Source organism: Manis pentadactyla, chromosome 3 (genome assembly GCF_030020395.1).
Source record: "Manis pentadactyla isolate mManPen7 chromosome 3, mManPen7.hap1, whole genome shotgun sequence".
NCBI lineage: Eukaryota > Metazoa > Chordata > Mammalia > Pholidota > Manidae > Manis > Manis pentadactyla.
This window is the reverse complement of record NC_080021.1, coordinates 102,166,869-102,184,755: the sequence shown is the minus strand read 5'-3', so window position 1 is coordinate 102,184,755 and position 17,887 is coordinate 102,166,869. Positions and strand designations below refer to the sequence as shown.

Here is a 17,887-nt window from a genome sequence, read left to right as displayed (position 1 = left end):
GGTCACAGGGCTGTAGTACAGCATGGAGAATATAGCCAATGATTCTGTAACATCTTCCTATGTTGACAGATAATAACCACACTAGAGAGGGTGAGGATTTAATAAGATGGGTAACTGGTGAACCACTGTGTTGTACATTTGAAACCAACGTAAGATTATATATCAATGATACTTCAATTAAAAAAAAAAGTTCACTAGTAATGCCAGTGTCATAATGCCACCAAATGTCACCAGGTCAGCCAAGGCCTTTTTCCAGGTGGGGAGGGGCAGGAGGTTGGGCTGCACAGCAGTGGCAGTGGCTTTAAAGGCCAGGATGCTTCTGAAATGCCAACCTGGCCCCTTTGGAGGTTTCAAGGATTCTTTCCTGGCTCTCATCCAGTTCCTGTGCTGAATTTCCCAGCTGCCTCCGAATGAAAGGAAAATCACTTACTGTCACTGTTAGCTCAGACTTGTCAGGGACACCACAGGCGCTGACCCGGCAGTGGTTAAAGCACATTTTGAGGGAAGGGGAGACAGGAAATGGATAGAAATTTAGGGTCTTGTTATTAGCCAGTACCGTCCCTGCCATGTCGCCATGCTGGGCCACAATTCACCAGATAGGAAATAATGACTTCATTTCTCCTTCCTCTTCCCTCCTCTCTACCCCCGTCCCTAAGGAAAATGAAATTGCTTACATGGGGAGTTGTATTTGACACAAAGAAATGCATTGGTTCTACCCTACGCCTTCTTTTAGGGGTAGTGCAGCCATAAAAGCCATCGAGGGTCCCATTCTCAGTTTGGGAAAGAAAGCATAATAACTGTTCAGCAAAACTCACAACAATGCAAAGTCAATTAAGAACAAGTACCATAAATACAGCAATGATCAGGAAATAATTTTAAAAAAGCAAAGCCTAAGTTCGTTGCATAATCTCATGTGTTTGTAAAAGGTACTTTCACTTATATATATCAGCATGAAAAGAGTTTCAGGGCATCCTAAATAATTCACTGAGATTTGGTCCTGATTTCCACATGTCTTAAAATGAATTTAAATATTCTTTCCTCCCTTTAAAGATACATACCACTGTGTTTTTGGTTAATATATTTCAGCAGTTCTCAAAGTATGGTCTGGGGACTCTGGGACTTTCTGAGACCTTTTCAGGTGGTCTGCGAGGCTAAACCTATTTTTAGGATAATACTAAAATATTTGCCTTTTTTTCATTTCCCTGATGTTTAGTGACGTCAAGTACCTCTTGACATATCTGTTGGCCATTCGTCTGTCTTCTTTGGGAAAAATCTCTATTCAGGTCCTTTGCCTATTTGTAAATTGGATTGTTTGGGGGTGTTTTGCTATTTAGATGTAAAGTTCTTATGTAGTGTGAATATTAACTCCTTATTGGATGTGTGGTTGGAAAATACTTTTTCCCATTTGGTAGGCTACCTCATCATTTTGTTGTTTCTTTTGCTGTGCAGGAGCTCTTTGTTTGATGTAGTCCCACTCATTTATTTTGCATTTGTAGCTTGTGCTTTAAGATGTCATGTCCAAAAAATCACCTCCAAGACCAATGTCAAGGAACTTTTTCTCTATGTTTTTTTCTAGGACTTTAATTATTTCAGGTCTTATGTGTAAGTCTTTAATACATTTTGCATTAATTTTTGTGAGTAGTTGTCTTGCCAATGGGTTTCAGCCCCGAGCAAGTTCGTTATGGATTCAATGTGACCAAAGAAATTGACAGCAGAACGTTCTTTGGGGTGAAAGGGTTTATTACCCGGCTTGTTCTCTGGTGGCAGTTCGAGCACTAGCGTCTCCGCCTCTGCTCCGAGCACTGGGCCGAGCTCTCTATATAGCACAATAATGGCTTATTGCCTAAAGGTGTGGAAGCGGTAGCCTAGCAATAGGCCAGTTACATCATCAGGTGGTTTAAGTTCAGTGAGGATCCTGGCCATAGGAACCCCAACTTCCCCACAGTAGTGTAAGACAGAGGTCTAGTTTCATTCTTATGCATGTGAATATCCAGTTTTCCCAGCACTATTTATTTATTGAAGAGACTGTCTTTTGTCTATTGAGTGTTCTTGTCTCACTTGTCAAATATTAGTTGACTGTTATGCATGGGTTTATTTTTGGGCTTTTGATTCTGTTCCACTTGTTTATGTGCCAGATTTATGACAGTGCCATACGCCATATGCCAGTGTCTTGATTATTATAAATAAGTTCTGGGGATGTAATGTACAACCTGGTGGCTATAGATAACAATACTGTGTGTATCCTTCAAAGTTGCTAAGGGTAGCTCTTACAAGTTATCACAAAAAAAATTGTCACTATGTGAGGTGATGGATGTTAACTAAACTTACTGTGGTAATCATTTGCAATATATAAATATATCAAATTATGTTCACCTTAAACTTACACAATGTTATATATGAAATATATGCAATAAAACTGGAGAAAATCAGAATAATTTCATGCATTGATTGGCAGAAAATCAAAAAGTTTTGCAATAGCTATATTGTCAAGGATACAGAGCAGTAAGAATTCTCATAGATTGCTTTGGCAGTATAAATCCTTGCAATTCCTTTGGGCAACAATTTAGCAACATTTCATGCAGTTGAAGACATTCATACCTATATACCTCCCAGAAATTCCACTCCTAGATGTAGACTTTCTTACATTCATGCAAGAAGACATATATAAGACTGCTAACAGAAGCATTATTAATAGTGGCAAAAAAATGAAAATGTCCTTAATGCCTATAAAATAACAGATACATTAATTGTGTTATAGCCACACAATGGAATACTATAAAATAACTAAAAATCAATGAAGTAGAGAGATACACATATCCACATATCTCAAAAAAAATTGTGGAGAAGTAAAACAAGTTTCAGAGGAATGTTTATAATATGATAAGTTTATATAAAGTTAGAAGTATGTGAAATGATACTATATTTTGCTTTCAGTATTTGAGGAGACATGGGGAGAGCGTGGATACAGTTGAGGAGAGGGCACATGGAAACTGTATTCAATTATGTTTTATTCTTTAAGGGGATCAAGCGAATGGTTGAGTTTGCACTATTATTCTTTATTCATTTTATGTATCAGCTATTTTAAAATGTGTTTAAAGTAGCAACTTTTAATTGTCTACATTGAACTATCAGCTGTTGATGAAAAACTCCATATGAATGTACTTCCAGTAGTTTCTAAAAATATGTTTATGCATTAATTACAGGGCTCTCTTCAAAGAATGGGTCTTTCCCTTTCCTTTCCTCCTTCCTGCTATCACAGTACTGGTGACAGAGAGTAAAAAAGAAACGGTTTGGAAGCATGAATGGACAGAGAGGTGTAGTGTTGGGAGGGCATTTCCAGTGGAGAGAAAGGCAGCTTGGAATGGGAAAATGCCTTTGGAGTTCTGACAGCAGAAATAAAGATAGAAGGGCTGAAGATAAGAGACATAATAATACCAGAGAATTAGAATACCGAATTCCCAACCATACAAACAAGCTGCCTTGTACTTTTAAAACTGCACTTCACTAGAGCAACAGAAAAGGGAACTTTTGAACCAAGAAACAGTAAGCAATCAAAACACCTCTGTCCTAGTAGAGTAACTTGTTATTGGTGGTCAGGAAACCCAGCACATTTCATCACAAACAGAAATAAGCATATCAAACAATACAGAGTATATAAAGCAAACTTTTTCAGCTAATGAGAATTGCTTTTTAAAGAACAATGCAGAAGAATAGTTAATATAACATTCCAACATGCATTAAATTTAATTAAATTAGAAATTGCAGAAATGAAAGGACACTGTAATGCACAAATTTGAAATTCTGAACCAGAACAAACAATTGCCTAAAGAACAGACAGAGTACTGGAAAGAAATGGAATAAAAAGACAAAAACTATTTCAAAACTGACTAAAACAAAGTTGTCTAGGAGATAATAGATGCAAAATATTTAAGTAGGGGCAGTAGACGGGAATAAAAGAGCTAAGAAAAAGAAAACAAAGAGGGACGAGACCCCAAAGAAAAGTAATAAACATAAAAGACAGAAAAAGTTCCAATGTAAGAATAAATGGAGACCCTCAATAAAACAAAACAAACCACTTAGAAAGTAGAAAGTACTGATACTTGAATTTATAATCCAGGCACACTTCACTGAGATAAAATGACACTATGAGTGGAAAGAACCTATCATATACTTGGGCAAATTGACCCATACTAGTCAAGTTAAAATATTAGAATTTGAAGGTTAAAAAAAATTAGAGACCTCAGGACCTCTAGACACATTAACAGGTCATTCATGAAGGAAAGCAAATCAGGTATTAGACTTTCTGATAAGAAAATATGAGGCAGGAAAACAGTTAACAAAAATTTCAAGAGACTTAGGGAAAGTGGCTACAGTAATAATTTATCTTCAGTATCAAAGTAGTCGAATGGATGCAAGAGCTTAGGAAATACTGTAGTCGTGAGTTCTGCTTCAGGAATCTGCCAAATCAGGAGTCAACAATCTACAGCCCCACTCGTCAAACAGCTGCCACCTGTTTTTGTAAATAAAGTTTTACTGGGACAGAGCCATGCTCAGTTTGCATGTATTGTCTGTGGCTGATTATTTGCAACAATGGCAAAACTGAATCATTGCAACAAAGACTGTATGACCCACAAAGCTGAAAATATTTACTGTTTGGCCCTTTACATGAAAAGTTTGCCAATTCCTGTACTAGAAGCTGAACTTCATCCAATCAAGAGATGATTACATGAAATTTGGCAAAAGCAGTGGTAGTGAGCTTTGAATATTTTGAATATTTTAATTGTGGTTCTAAGATTGAAAAAAAAAGGTAGAGATAAGGGTAGAAGATGATTATGTAAATGTTGTATGTTCTGATAGTAGATACAATACAATTTGTTTTTAAAATGGAAAAGGAAAAAAAAAGGATAATAGAATAAATTTATTGACTCTGTATAGTAATAGGTGTGTGTCTGAGGATATTAAGCCTGTAAAGCCAAAGAGTAGAAGCCTAATTAAAAATAAGAGGACTAAGGAAATTGTATAAAGTATGAAAATAACTGCTAGAGACAAAATTACAAACTTTCCTTAGTAACAAAAGATATAAAAAAAGAGAAAAAACTGTTCTACTACATAGTAAATTACACAGTAAATATGACAAAGAATAATATGACTGAGCAGAGACCAAACATATCTGTCTTAACAATAAATGTAAATGGGCTTAATTGACCTATCCAAAGGAAAAGATCTTTAGATTGCCACACACAAAAAAGCAAATTCTATGCTATATGCAAGAGACACACCTGAAATGAAGGGATTCAGAGGGATGGGAAAGATACCCCAGGTAACTGGAAACAAAAATAAAGAAGGTTTGTAATTTCAGTATCTGGTAAGGTAGAATTCGGAGACAAAAGCATTAAGTAATATAGCAAGAAGGACACTTTTAAAGGTCATGATTCTCAGTGAATATATACTAGTTATTGAATATCTATTCACCAAATAACACAGCAGCCACTTTATAAAGGATAAAATACAGGAGATGCAAGGAGAAATGGAGTGAAATGCACTATTAAGAGAATTCACACACCACACTACTATAGTTCAAGGGCAGTCAAGTGGATGAGAAAAGTAAACATAATCAATGAGGTAGATCTTATGGGTATATATTGAACTTTGCACTCTGAAATAGAGAATGTGCAGTCATGGAACATTCATAAAGGTTGATCATACGTTAAGGGCACAAAGAAAACTAAGTTCTGCACAGTAAAAATAAAACCACCACCAGTCTCTTGCAAACAAAGCAATATAACTAAAAATCATAAAAGAAATGGCAATACATTTTTAAAAGCCCCTCTAATTTTTAAGAAAATTCTCTGTTAACTCTTGGATCAAAAGGGAAATACAAAAACAATTTACTGAAATTTTAAAAATGATTTAAAAATTTTACTGTATGTCAGAATCTGTGAGGTACTGTATTCACAGGCTCCAGGGATAAGGATGTGGATGTTTTGGGGAGCAATTTTTCTATCACAGTTGGTTTAAATAAAAAGCATTATCTGATTCAGAAGATCTGTTATGCTCAGCGAGTAGGGGTTTACCAAATCTGGGTGAAGATAGAAATCGTGACCAGAGAGAGAGGCACAGATAAATGAATCGCAGGTGATGAATAAGATGACCCCAGCAATGCTGGGAAAGGCATATAAGAGTTTTGCCAGTCTGTCTTCTCTAATATGTTTGTTCACAAAGAAAACCTGAATAAGTACAAGTTTGAGTTGGGGAAACAAATGGATCTTCGTGTTGCAGATAGTTCTAGAAAGCAGAAGCTGAAGTTGAATGAGTTCATGGATGCAAGCCCCCATCCAACAGTCTGTTTAAAGGTCACAGCTCATATATGATAACAAATAAAAACCTTATCAGTGAAAAAATATTTAAAATAAAAAGGACATCTTTCATCTATTCAATCTCCAAGCACTCAAGACTCACTAATTTGGTGGAACTTCTTAAGTCTTACAGGTTAATGATCACCTCCTCATAAGCACTCAGGCTGTTTCTCCAGTGATTCCAGGCAGCAGGGGACCTAAGTTGGCTGTATGGGGAACCCAAAACCTGGCCCCAGGACAGGACTGTAAGTACAAGGAGGTGATTCAGGAAAGAAGCCCTGGTGTAGGGTAAGTGACCAGGAAGGGAGGCAACCAGCAGCCTGTGTTTTCCAGGCAGATCCTGCTCGTGGTGACAGGCTTAATCCCTCTCGGGGAACGCTGGGTGCCAGTGTACAGTGCACACCTCAGCTGGATTCCTCCTGAGATACCTCCTGCCCATCAGTTATTGGCTGAGGGCTGCTCCCGGGGGCCAGCATCCCTTGTCACTTCCAGGCTACTCAGCAAGAGACAGACTCCAGAGGCAGGAGAAAGCCACCGGGCCACAAAATGCAGATCTGTGAGTTGGAAGCGATGGTTGTGTACAGTAGTAAAGGCTGGGGGCTGGGGGCCGGAGCACTAACCGGTGTGTACCTAGCCTAATCCCTGGGATGGTTTCAAATGGGGCTATTTCCGCCTGTGCACTGTGGTTTCCTGCCGCAGCTGAAAGAGCAGGAAGAACAGGACCAAGACAGTACAACCTTAATGCCTCTGTAGTTATGTTGTAGAAGAGAACAGAATGCGAACAGATGCCAAGTTTCATAGCTTTTGTGTTTCAGAACGTTCCAGTGAAGCCTGCATTTTGAATTATTCTGTAAAATGACAAACATTCACAGGATGTGGAATGAAATAGCTCTTAAAAGATAATGTAAGTAATTCAAAGAACAGAGGCTAGTAAGCATAGATTTTCACTTTGTGAACTTCCTTGTCATCACACTCCCTTTGCCTGTTGTAGTAATAGAAAGTGTTGTTCCTTCTCTGGAGTTTCTTCACATATCCTGTCTCTGGCCAACGGTCGACCTGCACATCAGAAACCAGAATACAAATACTGTAACGTCGGGCTTTTTTATGTGTTTTTCTATCAAATAGTTAACCATATAATTCACACCAAAAAATTAAAGTATAAAAATTAAATTTAAAAATACTTGAGATCTTAGTATTTACACCAAAATGCTCTCTGACTTGCATCCTTATACCGTGAAACAACTCAGTGCTTCTGTCTAGATCCCAACTTCTAGATTCAAATTTCTACTCAGTGGCCAAGGAAGAGGAAACATTCAATGTTTACAAATGACTTCAAACATGATGACTTTCTAGCTTCTGGAAGCAATCCCTGTGGAGGAGATGAGGGCCTGCCCAGGCCCCGCTCTGCAGCCCCTGGTGCACAGCAGTTGGTGTTGCAGTCCTGACGTGACTAAAGGAAGCAGCTAGAGCTCAGCTCCCTGAAGGTCACGTGTATTTCTCATGCCCACAGTTCAATGTCACCTTGACACTCAATTTTTAATAGAAATTGGACATCATGAACTGTCTTGTCCTACTTCCCCCACTATTCTTTCTTGTATGTTGCATTGGTTTGCTTCCTTTATCATCTGGCTTGGATATTTTTCTCCCCCTCCTCTCCAAACTCATGTTCTGCCTGCTTGATCAGTCAGTGCATTTCTGTGGTAGACACTTTCTTTCTGGATTTTGTGAGATGTACTTTACTATTGTCAAAATCTCATATTCAGGTTTCAACGTCTAGAAAATTAAGTCCTGTCCTTCTGCACCATCTATACCGGCAGCGTCCCTTCTCATATTCCCCGCTTACCAATCACTCAGAGTCAGAATAGGAACACACCATGAATACAAAGGAATATATGCTCCTTATTTTCTAACAGCATATTTCCTGTTGTCTCATGCATTCAGGAATTAGCAAAAATAGGTGGCAGCATATCTGTTAAACCTTGGCAGGCTCTCTGGCACGTACAGTTGAGAAAAAGCAAGCCTTCCCATGGCTTAGGCCAGGCCTGCCTTTCAGAGCTTCCTCAGCAGAGCAAGGAAGCTGTTCTCAAGCCCCATCACTGCTCTCCTCCTTTAGGGCTGGTAGCAGGCACTTCCGTATTTATGGGATCCCCGAGGCCGCCTCCTTCAGTGAAGAAACAGAACAACTGCTGCTTCCTCAGGACAGCCACAGCAGCTTTGGGATGCTCCTGGGCTCATCAACCTGTCGTTTTTCTTGTTAGACCCCTTTGTGATTTTTAAATGTTTTCATCTTGGCTTTTTAACTGCTCACTCCCGTTCCATCTAGGACACGTTCATTCCTTAGACTATGGTGGATGGGGGCAGTCTGGCTCTCAGGTCCAGCTCTGCTCAGGCAGGGAGGTCAGCGAGCACGAATAGCACCCAGTGCCTCAGGTGGGGCAAAGGAGCTTCGCTCAAACCCTCAGACTACTCTACGCCGGTAGGGATGTGCCCATCGAGGCGGCCTTCAGTCAGCATCCTGTCCGTCCCTTCAGGCCCGCTGCAAATGCCTCCAGACATGAAGTCTGTTCGGAGGCTTGTCCTCCAAAGGAAGGTATTTTGTCTTATCTAAATCCCTGTGCTGCTTTTTGTACTACTCCCACTGCCCCACTGATTCTTGAGGTGAGGCCATCGCTTATATTTTTATCTCCTATAGCACTTGGCACAGAAATGTACACGTGGCAGTGATGGGGTCCAGGGGAAGCTGCCCCAGGAGATGCCACTTCATTCAGTACGTTGATTGTTCTGGATTAAAGTTACTTAAGAAACAGCTGGTCAGGAAGAACAGTCTGACCCGCCTTTCTTTCCCCCTGAAGACAGGAAATAAATCTCCCTGTGAAAAGTACCCCGGCCCCCACCCCCCACACCAGGATGAAGAGACAGACGCCCCTGTCGCGGGAGAGGGGGCGGTCAAGGCCGGGCAGGATGAGCCAACAGACTCTCCTTGGTTTCTTTGCTGGTTAGCACTTAAGCCGAAATTTCTTTGTCATGTCAGTTCCTCACAGATTTATTGCTTCTTTGTCTAAAGGATATATAAATAGCCTGGCTTGGTCACATTTTGGGTTTCATATCTTTGGGGGCCTCGTAAGTATGAAATTAATATTTTTTTCTCCTGTTAATCAGTCTTGCCAATTTAATTATTGGACCAGCCAAAAGAACCAAGAAGTGGAGGGGACATTTTCCTTCCCCAGCAGTTTGTGCCCAGTAAATGTTTCCATGCTGATGGACCACCTCTTTCTCCATCTGCCTGAAAACCACTCCTGCGGGTCTCAGTCTCATCAATAAAGTGAGAGTTGGAGGTGAATCCCTTTCAGTTTTTCTCAGGTATTATTTTAATCCTTTGCACCATCTAACAAATTCATTTTGAGCTCAGGTTTGTAGAGGAATAAAATCTTACCATAGAGACTTGTTTCACTTGTTTATATTCAATTTCATCCCGATATCCTGCTTGTTGAAATCTGTACAGGTTTTCTATCTCTTCTGACCATTTTTTGGCACAACTTACTGATTTTGGTTTCACGTCAGAACTAGCCATGGCTACAGCGGTCTTATTACCAATTATTTCTGAAAGATGTTAAAACAACATTAATAGTTAATAGTGGCAATTGTGAAAGTCCCTTTTAGAGTGAAAATTAGCATTAAAAAAAATGAGAGTTGCGAATACCACTAAATATATTAAATTTTAAACATTCAGCTCCAAGACTGAGATTCATGCTTTATTTTAGAAATACAATAAAATAAAATAAACCCTGAAAAATACATAGAGACCTGTTTATTTCTGCATCAAATAAAATTGCATTCAGAATTGTGGAGTGATATCCTAAAGGCTATATATTACTTCTGACATTCCACGCAATAGGGTGCACATTTCTGAATGTATGCTCTTGTTTTTAGCTGCTCAGTAGATTGTCAAAATATCCCACCACCATTCTATTTGATTATAGTCGAAACTGCATTCCTCTCCCAACTTTTTGTTTTCCTAAAATGGGCATGTAAGGTCAGTCTTCTCACTCTCTTTCTCTTCTTCTGGCTGGGAAGCAATGGCTTTCTCTTTTTCTGTTTCTTGAAGACATCCCAGTCACTGCATTTCATTTACTCAGGTCACTGTGGCCCCATGTCTGTGGTAGCCCAACGTGAGAAGTGTTAACCTTACAAATAAAACTGTCAGTTATTTTACTAGCAAAAATTGGTTTATTCAGGAATGGCAGAGAATGTTAATTTGGTACAAGCACAATTTGGTATGGCAAAACCATGGGCTAATCCAGAGGCCAGAGGAGGAATGCTCCTTTATAGAGAAAAGGTGGAAACTGGGAGGGCTGTTCTAAATAAAAAGCCCGTTGGAGGAAACTGGGAGTCTGAAGTGTAGTGGCTTCTCTGTGGCTGAGTGTGACCGGCTGCCTTTGGCCCAGCTGTGGGGTGAGGGGAGGGGGCGGAAAGCTTCCTCCCTTCCTCCAGCTGTGCAGCAGCCGCCGCCAAAGTAGATACCCCTTGCAAGGTGTGTCTCCCCCTGTGCAGCCTGCAAACGATGACCGGTGTGGTAGGGTGCAAGTGTTCCCAACTCCATTTTAAACAAGACTTCCTTTTAATTTTCACAGAAGTCCATGAAAGCTGTATGGCTGCCATGATACTGAGAACACTGATTTTTAAAACAATTTAGGAGGTTACCAATAGTCTTTGAAATTCAAATATTCAGCTGTACTTGAGGTAATTATCTTTTCAAAGACACAATCTTGCACTTGTTTTCTCAGGTAATTCTTATTTTATTATGAAAATATATCACTTGTTTAACTGAAATAAAATTTCAGTTTTTCACTATTTATTTTTACCCAGAATTTTCACCATGGTTACTTGAATCCATTCTTCTATTAAAATATGTTGAAATACAATAAAATCAGACCTCATAAAGTAGATCTTCTAAGTGAATTAATATTATTTGAATTTTTTCAATCACAGTGACAAATACTCATTCCAATAGCCGCCCCCTTCTCCACGGTTTCAGCTATCAGTAGTCAACTGTGGTTTAGAAGCAGAGGCTCTTCCTCCTCACGTATGGTCAGAGAAGGTCAATAGTAGCCTATCATTATGTCATGATGCCTACGTCATTCACCTCATGAGGTAGACATTTTATCAGGTCACATCATAAGAAGGGTGACTTTAGTAAGATAAGATATTTTGGGAGAGAGATCATATTCACATAACTTTTATTACAGTATATTGCTATCATTATTCTATTTTATTATTATTGTTCATTTATTACTATGGCTAATTTATAAATTAAACTTTATCATAGGTATTATATATAGGAAAAAACATTGTGTATATATATACATGTCCATATATATCCATGGTTTCAGGCTTCTACTGGGCGTATCAGATAAGGGCGGACTACTGTATCTTGAAAAGATCAAGAAATTTTTAAGTTTCAAAAAAGAAAAGGCAAAATAATCATCACATCAATTACAAATACCCATCCTAACAGGGGAATATCATCCCAAACTTATGATGAGCTAGAAGGACTTTAAAAGTTTTATGAACAAGGGTCTTACAACAAATGTTGTGTTACAAGTATAACATATTTAGCTTTACCTGAATTTAGTGGGGAAAAATAGGAAATGGGAAAAAAAGTGACATAAGTGCTTACTTTTAGATAAATATTTCTTCAATATAAAAGATACAGTAATGGAGACAGGAGACTGAGTCATTTGTTTACACTCCATGTATCAATCACACACAAGTATTGAATGGTTCTATGCAAAATAAGGGATCTGGTCTTAAGCTTCTTTGTACCTGTAGGTTTTTGTTACATTACTTATTTAACATTCTAAATGTTGTGGCATTACATTCTATTCCAAAACCATAATGCTCACAGAGTTTGGACTTAAATCTAGATTTAAATGAATTAAAAAATCATTTGAGTCACACTGTTCACTCTGGTGAAAGGAACAACTACTCAAGTGGATTTATCATTAGTATTATTTGTACTTTTTCCGTTGTGCATACCAACATGCCTTTTGACTAGACCAAAGAAAAGGTATTGTTAATATTTGACTTTTTAAAAACAATTTCTCCTTATTAATTTAGGCTAATGTTGTATTTTAAGGCAGCACATTGTTATGTTATTGAAGGAATGTATGTAAACTTTGGAACACCAAATAAAAAAACAATAAGTAAGCCATACTTCAGTGAGATCTTTGTCCTTAAGTTCCACTCATTTCAGTAAGAGGTTCACTGCTTTGCTGCTGCACAATATACTAGATGTGACCAAGTGAGGTTTGACATACGGGGTACAGCCTGATGATCCATTAACATATGTAATTTTAGGTAACATATATATTGCATAGAAAAACACTCAAAAACATGAAAGGAAAAAAGTTGCAAATTCACTATACTAAAGGTACTTTCAAAATTAGTCGTTTTTATATGAATTTAGTGGCTGTCTTATATTGTTTTTACAGATGAAGCACGTTTTCTAAAATAGTGGTACAATCTTTTTTTACCCAAGCTATTTTTGCTTTTGGCTTGGCTTTTTGATACAGAATACTTCTATTTACTCATATTCATCCAAAAACTATTTTCCCAAATGTTACATAACCTTTTGTCACTTTCAAACAAAACAATCATGTCAACTATATATATAAAAAATGCTACTTTGAATAGAAAAGAAGAAAATATGCTGCCTTCAGGTGAACTACTGGGGAAATCACCATTTTTCTCGGTAGAAATACACATCTTCTAGACATACAGGCATTTCAAGACTTTGTTTTCCCAAAAGAACCAAAGGAAACATAAAATGCATTTTCACCATAATAGGAACCTCAGGGGCTATAGTGGTGGTGCAAATTCCATTTTTTTTGGTCTCATAACTTTGTACTTAAAACAGAATGAAACTAAAATTAGGAAAGGTCAACTCACAATTCCTCGATTAAATATTTCAGTGATTCTGGGAAATTCAGTGGTAATACGAATTCTGCTAGTAACATAAGCACTTTGAAGTTTGGTTCCTTTACTGACATTTGTGGCAAAATACATGATATAAAATGCGATTGTGCTCTGTAACAGTAAGTTGTATCTGCAGCAACAGGGAATGGCAATAACTGACTTTAGCTAGTTTTATAAAAATTGGTTCTTTCTTAAACAGTATTACTTTAAGTGGGTATTAAAAACCCACCAATACCAAATCTTTGGCAATCCAACGTTCCAACAGTAGTGCCTTTGATGTGGTCAACCATCTCAAACCCCTTTCTATGCAAAAACTTTTTTCATCCCCTTTTTTTCTCTTCAAAGTGCTGTTTACTTTTAGTGACATTAAAACCCCAAGAGCATTAGTATCACTTATCTTCCATTTCTTTCCCCATTTTATTTTTTCTGCTCCCAGATACAGCAGGATATGGCAGCGTTGCGCTTTGACTGGCACATAACCTTGGTCAAGGCACTTAACATCCCGAGGGCTCAATTTCCTGAACAGTGAAAAGGTCTCATTTAGACGACCTCTGAAGTCCTCACGCTAACCGTCCCGAAGTTTTTTGGGTGTTCAGTTGAAATACCAAATTGGTTCCCCAAATACCTTCTTGTAGTCCATGGTCCAGTTGTGCTAATTTGCACTCGTGCAGCGTGAAGCTGCTATACACAGCTGACTAACGTGCCTTCTCCGATCCCTCAAGCCCTTTTTCTGCCAGAAATCACCAATTTTGTCCGTGAGGTAAAAGCTACCCAGAGAAGGCTGAGATGGAGAAAGTATTCTAAAAACGGGATCAAATGACTGGTCAAACGGGAGACCTCTGCAAGGAGATCCCAGAATTGCAGCCTTCTAGCCGAAGTGGGCGCGACCAGCCCGGAAACTACTGAAGCACCAGACCTTAAGACTAAAAGAAACCGAATATAGGCTCTGCCTAAAAGAGCAGGAGGAAACACGGAATCCCCGGCCCACTGGACACATCTCAGAAACCGAGGCGGCGTGCAGAGCGGAAAGGGCGGAGCCTGAGCTTCCGGCGGCCCCGCGGCGGCGTGTCCCTTCGCCCCTGGGTCCAGCCCTCCTTGGTTACCCTCGCTCGGCCGACCTGGAGAGGCCGAATCACCCGTCCGGGATCTGTCAGGAGAGGGCGGCGGCGCTCGTGTTCCCCACTCAGGATCCATGGGCTGGGTAGCGGGAAGCCAACTGTTGTGGACTAGGGGACTCGCGTCTCCTAGCAACGAGTCGCTAGGAAGGACCCGGTCATTCAGGCCCGCCCCCTGCAGACAGGCCTTCATTCTTACCGGCGCGGGTGGGTGGAGCAGAGGGCCCACTTTGGAAAATCAAAGTTGATCCCAGGGTGAGAACCTTGCAAGGGCTCATCCCGAAGCAGAGGTGGAGAGCGAAATAATGTTCTTTGCTGCTGCTTCAGCCTCAGACAGAATTCGCCAAGACAGCAGATAAGAGAACAGGGACCATTGGCAATTCTGATCCCTGATAGTAGATTCTATCTGTCCCCCTACCCCACGCCCCCACCACCGCCCTTGCCATTTTGTTGACATTAAATGAACCAATCTGTAAGGTGGAGCATAGTGCCTGACAATTAGCCTATAATAATTGACATCTGTAACTTAAATGATTTTCCTCTATCATTTTCATTATATTTAAAATACTATTTACTTACAACTCTCAATTTATTTCTTCAACCCAAATCTCTCTAACTCTAGATTTGTATATCTTGTGTAAATTCAGTATCCACTTGGTTGTCCAAAACAACCTCCCATCAAGTGCCCCCCAGACGTGCTCCTTCCACATTCTTCTGCTTTGAGTGGATGGTCCTGGAATCCACCCTTTCTCATGTCTTCAACATCCATCCTTCAGCAAAACCTGTTGGCTTTACTGCTCCCATCCAGTCCAAGCCACCATCATGTTTCCCACTCTGGTTACTACAAAAGGTCTCTCCTAACAGGTCCCTCTTGTTCCCCATAGTCTCTTCTCAACACATTAATCAGTGTGATCTGTTTAAAACATAAGTCACCCTTACGTCATTTCTCTGCTCACAATCCTGCAGTGGCTCCTCATTAAAACCAAAGCCCTACAAGACTTGCATACAACTCCTCTGTACTTGCTCTGTGACCCTGGCGTACTCCATCCCATGCACACTGGCAACCTGGCTGTTCCTGGCCTAGCTTTCACACTGAGAACTTTGTAGTTGTTCCCTCTGCCTGGAATGGTCTTCCTCCATTTATCCCCTTGGCTAATTTCCTCATCTTCAAGTCTTTGTTAATATCTCAACTTGCCCATTCCCATCCCTCTTGCTCCCTCCTCCCATCATGTTCTCTACCTACCTTACTATGTTCTGGTATTTCTGTCTTCCAGAGTATGTATCACTTTCTAATACATTATTTCTTAATTTTATTGTTTATCTTCCACTAGAATGTAATTTGCATAAAGACAGAAATCTTGCTAACCAATTTCCCAGAAAAGTGCCTAGCACACAGTAGGTGCCAGAGCAATACATTTTAAATGAATGAGTTTCAGCACCAGGGCCACTATGATGCTCTGGAGGCATTATAGTGTCATGGCTGGGAGCATGGTGTTTAAGGCATGACCTTAGATTTTACTCTGGTTTCTACTACTTAACTTGCAACATGACCTTGTGCAAGTTACTTAACCTCAGTTTCCTTAACTGTAAAATGAGGGCAGAATTGTACATATCTGATGGGGTAGTTGTGAAGATGAAATAATAAATATAAATCATTTAAGACAGTATCTAGAACTGCATCAATGACAGATATTTCTAGAATGGGCACTCCATCACCACATGGATTTTTCTCTACTCAATACTATGTCTTTAGTGCCTATAAAAGTGTTTGGCACATAGTAGATGGCCAAGGACTATTTGCTGATTTGAAGAAATGAATCCATTCCATCACATTTCCTGGAGCATTGTGGCTTCTTACCCAGACTTCCTACCCCAGACTACCTGAGTGTTCTTTCTAAACTCAAAACTTAGATTAAGCACCCATGAGAATTCCCTGGAGAATGTGTTAGAACAGATTACTTGACCCCATACCCAGAGTTTCTGATTCAGTAAGTCTAGGCTGGGATGGAAACTTTTTATTTCTCATAGGTTCCCATATACTGTTGGTCATGCTCTTCCAGGATCTAAACTAAGAAATTCTGTTCTAATCTCACCTGTCACTCTCTTGTTTTGAACCACGTAGGCTTCCAACTACTGCTCAAGTTAAAGTTTAAACTCTTTGGCTTGGTGTACAAGGCCTTCAGGGTCTGGTCCCTTCTTAGCTGATTTTGCTTTGACTTCCCTTGTTAAGTCCCTATTATTTAACCCCTTTTGAGCCTGGTACTTTGGTTAAAAGGAACTATTTGCAGTGCCCAGATTGAATAAAAATCTCAGTCCGGGGACTTCACCTATTCTTGGGCCTGGTAGCTGAACTCAGGTTCACCTTCTTTGCTAAGTTTTTCTGATGGCACCTTTCTCCCTGCAGAATTGAGCTCTCCTTCATCTCCTCACTACATACTGAGCACAGTTCCATTAAAGTACTGTAGAGTCTCTTGCATTTATTTATTTCCATGAGTTTTTCCTTCTGCTATTTGTCTGCTATGTCTGGCACAGTGCTTGGACTTAGTAGATGCCCAGTAAATAATAATAGTGAATGTTTATTGAGTACTTACCATTTCCCATAGCTTTGGGTAAACTTTATTACCTTCATTTTAGGATGAGAAAACTGAGTTACAAAGAGGTTAATTTAACCAAGATCATGCAAATAGTAGTGGCTCATTGAGGAGCTAACCAGGGCCTCTGAAATCTCCTACCTAGACTCCTAGCCCTTGAACCATCTATTTTGGAATGTTAACTTGAACGAATCCATACATTTCTCTGCTTGCTCTAAACCAAATTTCCTCTCAACTTCTTCCAAAACCGAAATCAGAATATATTTTTTAAAAATCACAAAACTGAAGATAAGCTGTCTGCAGCTAAAGCTTATACATTAGGACATCTTGAATTTTGAAATTGTTAACCCTTAGTGGTAAGTATAGTTCCTTGTCTTTATATTTAAAAACGATATAATACTGTGTATATATTTCTTTTCATTGCTTTTTGTTGTGGGTTAAATTGTGTCCCCCCCAAATTCATTTGTTGAAGTCCTAATTCTCAGTACTCATAACGCAATGAGCTGTTGATCATCAGGAATTGCTTACTCGGTTTGTAAATTATAAATGGAAGCAGCGACTAATAGTTACTTGAGTCTACCAGGAGTCAGATAGTGTTTCTCTTGCAGTCCTCATGGTGCTGTTTCCCTTCGCGCTCCTGTTCCTGCGCAGACCCGGGCTGCAGTTCAGCAGAGATACGCCTGCGTTGTGTCGAGGCTTCTGGCCGGAACCACTCGGGGTTTGCAGCTGCACTCGGGATCGCAGCGGGCGCCCCAGACAGAAGCGCCCCGCAGACCTTTAAACCTTTAAACCGCGGAACTCGGGCCGCGGGTCCCACCGCGAGGCTCCTCTGATTGGGCGCGGCTGCGCC

General features: G+C 39.8%; 2 protein-coding genes across 2 annotated transcripts in view; one reads left to right on the top strand and one right to left on the bottom strand.

The window, feature by feature from the left end:
* ACBD7 (acyl-CoA binding domain containing 7) overlaps positions 1 to 16,773 on the top strand; it is a 53,326-nt gene extending 36,553 nt beyond the window's left edge. Inside the window, exon 6 of the transcript XR_008996362.1 lies at positions 14,054 to 16,773. The gene's annotated coding sequence lies outside the window, so the exon portion shown is untranslated. The remainder of the gene's footprint in view (positions 1 to 14,053) is intronic.
* On the bottom strand, positions 551 to 14,060 carry MEIG1 (meiosis/spermiogenesis associated 1). The gene is made up of 2 exons (XM_036908050.2): positions 9,790 to 14,060; positions 551 to 7,412 (listed from the first exon to the last, which is right to left on the bottom strand). Exons 1-2 carry the CDS (start codon positions 9,925 to 9,927, stop codon positions 7,284 to 7,286), a joined length of 267 nt encoding a protein of 88 aa, XP_036763945.2. The 5' UTR covers positions 9,928 to 14,060; the 3' UTR covers positions 551 to 7,283.
* Positions 16,774 to 17,887: the final 1,114 nt, after the last annotated feature.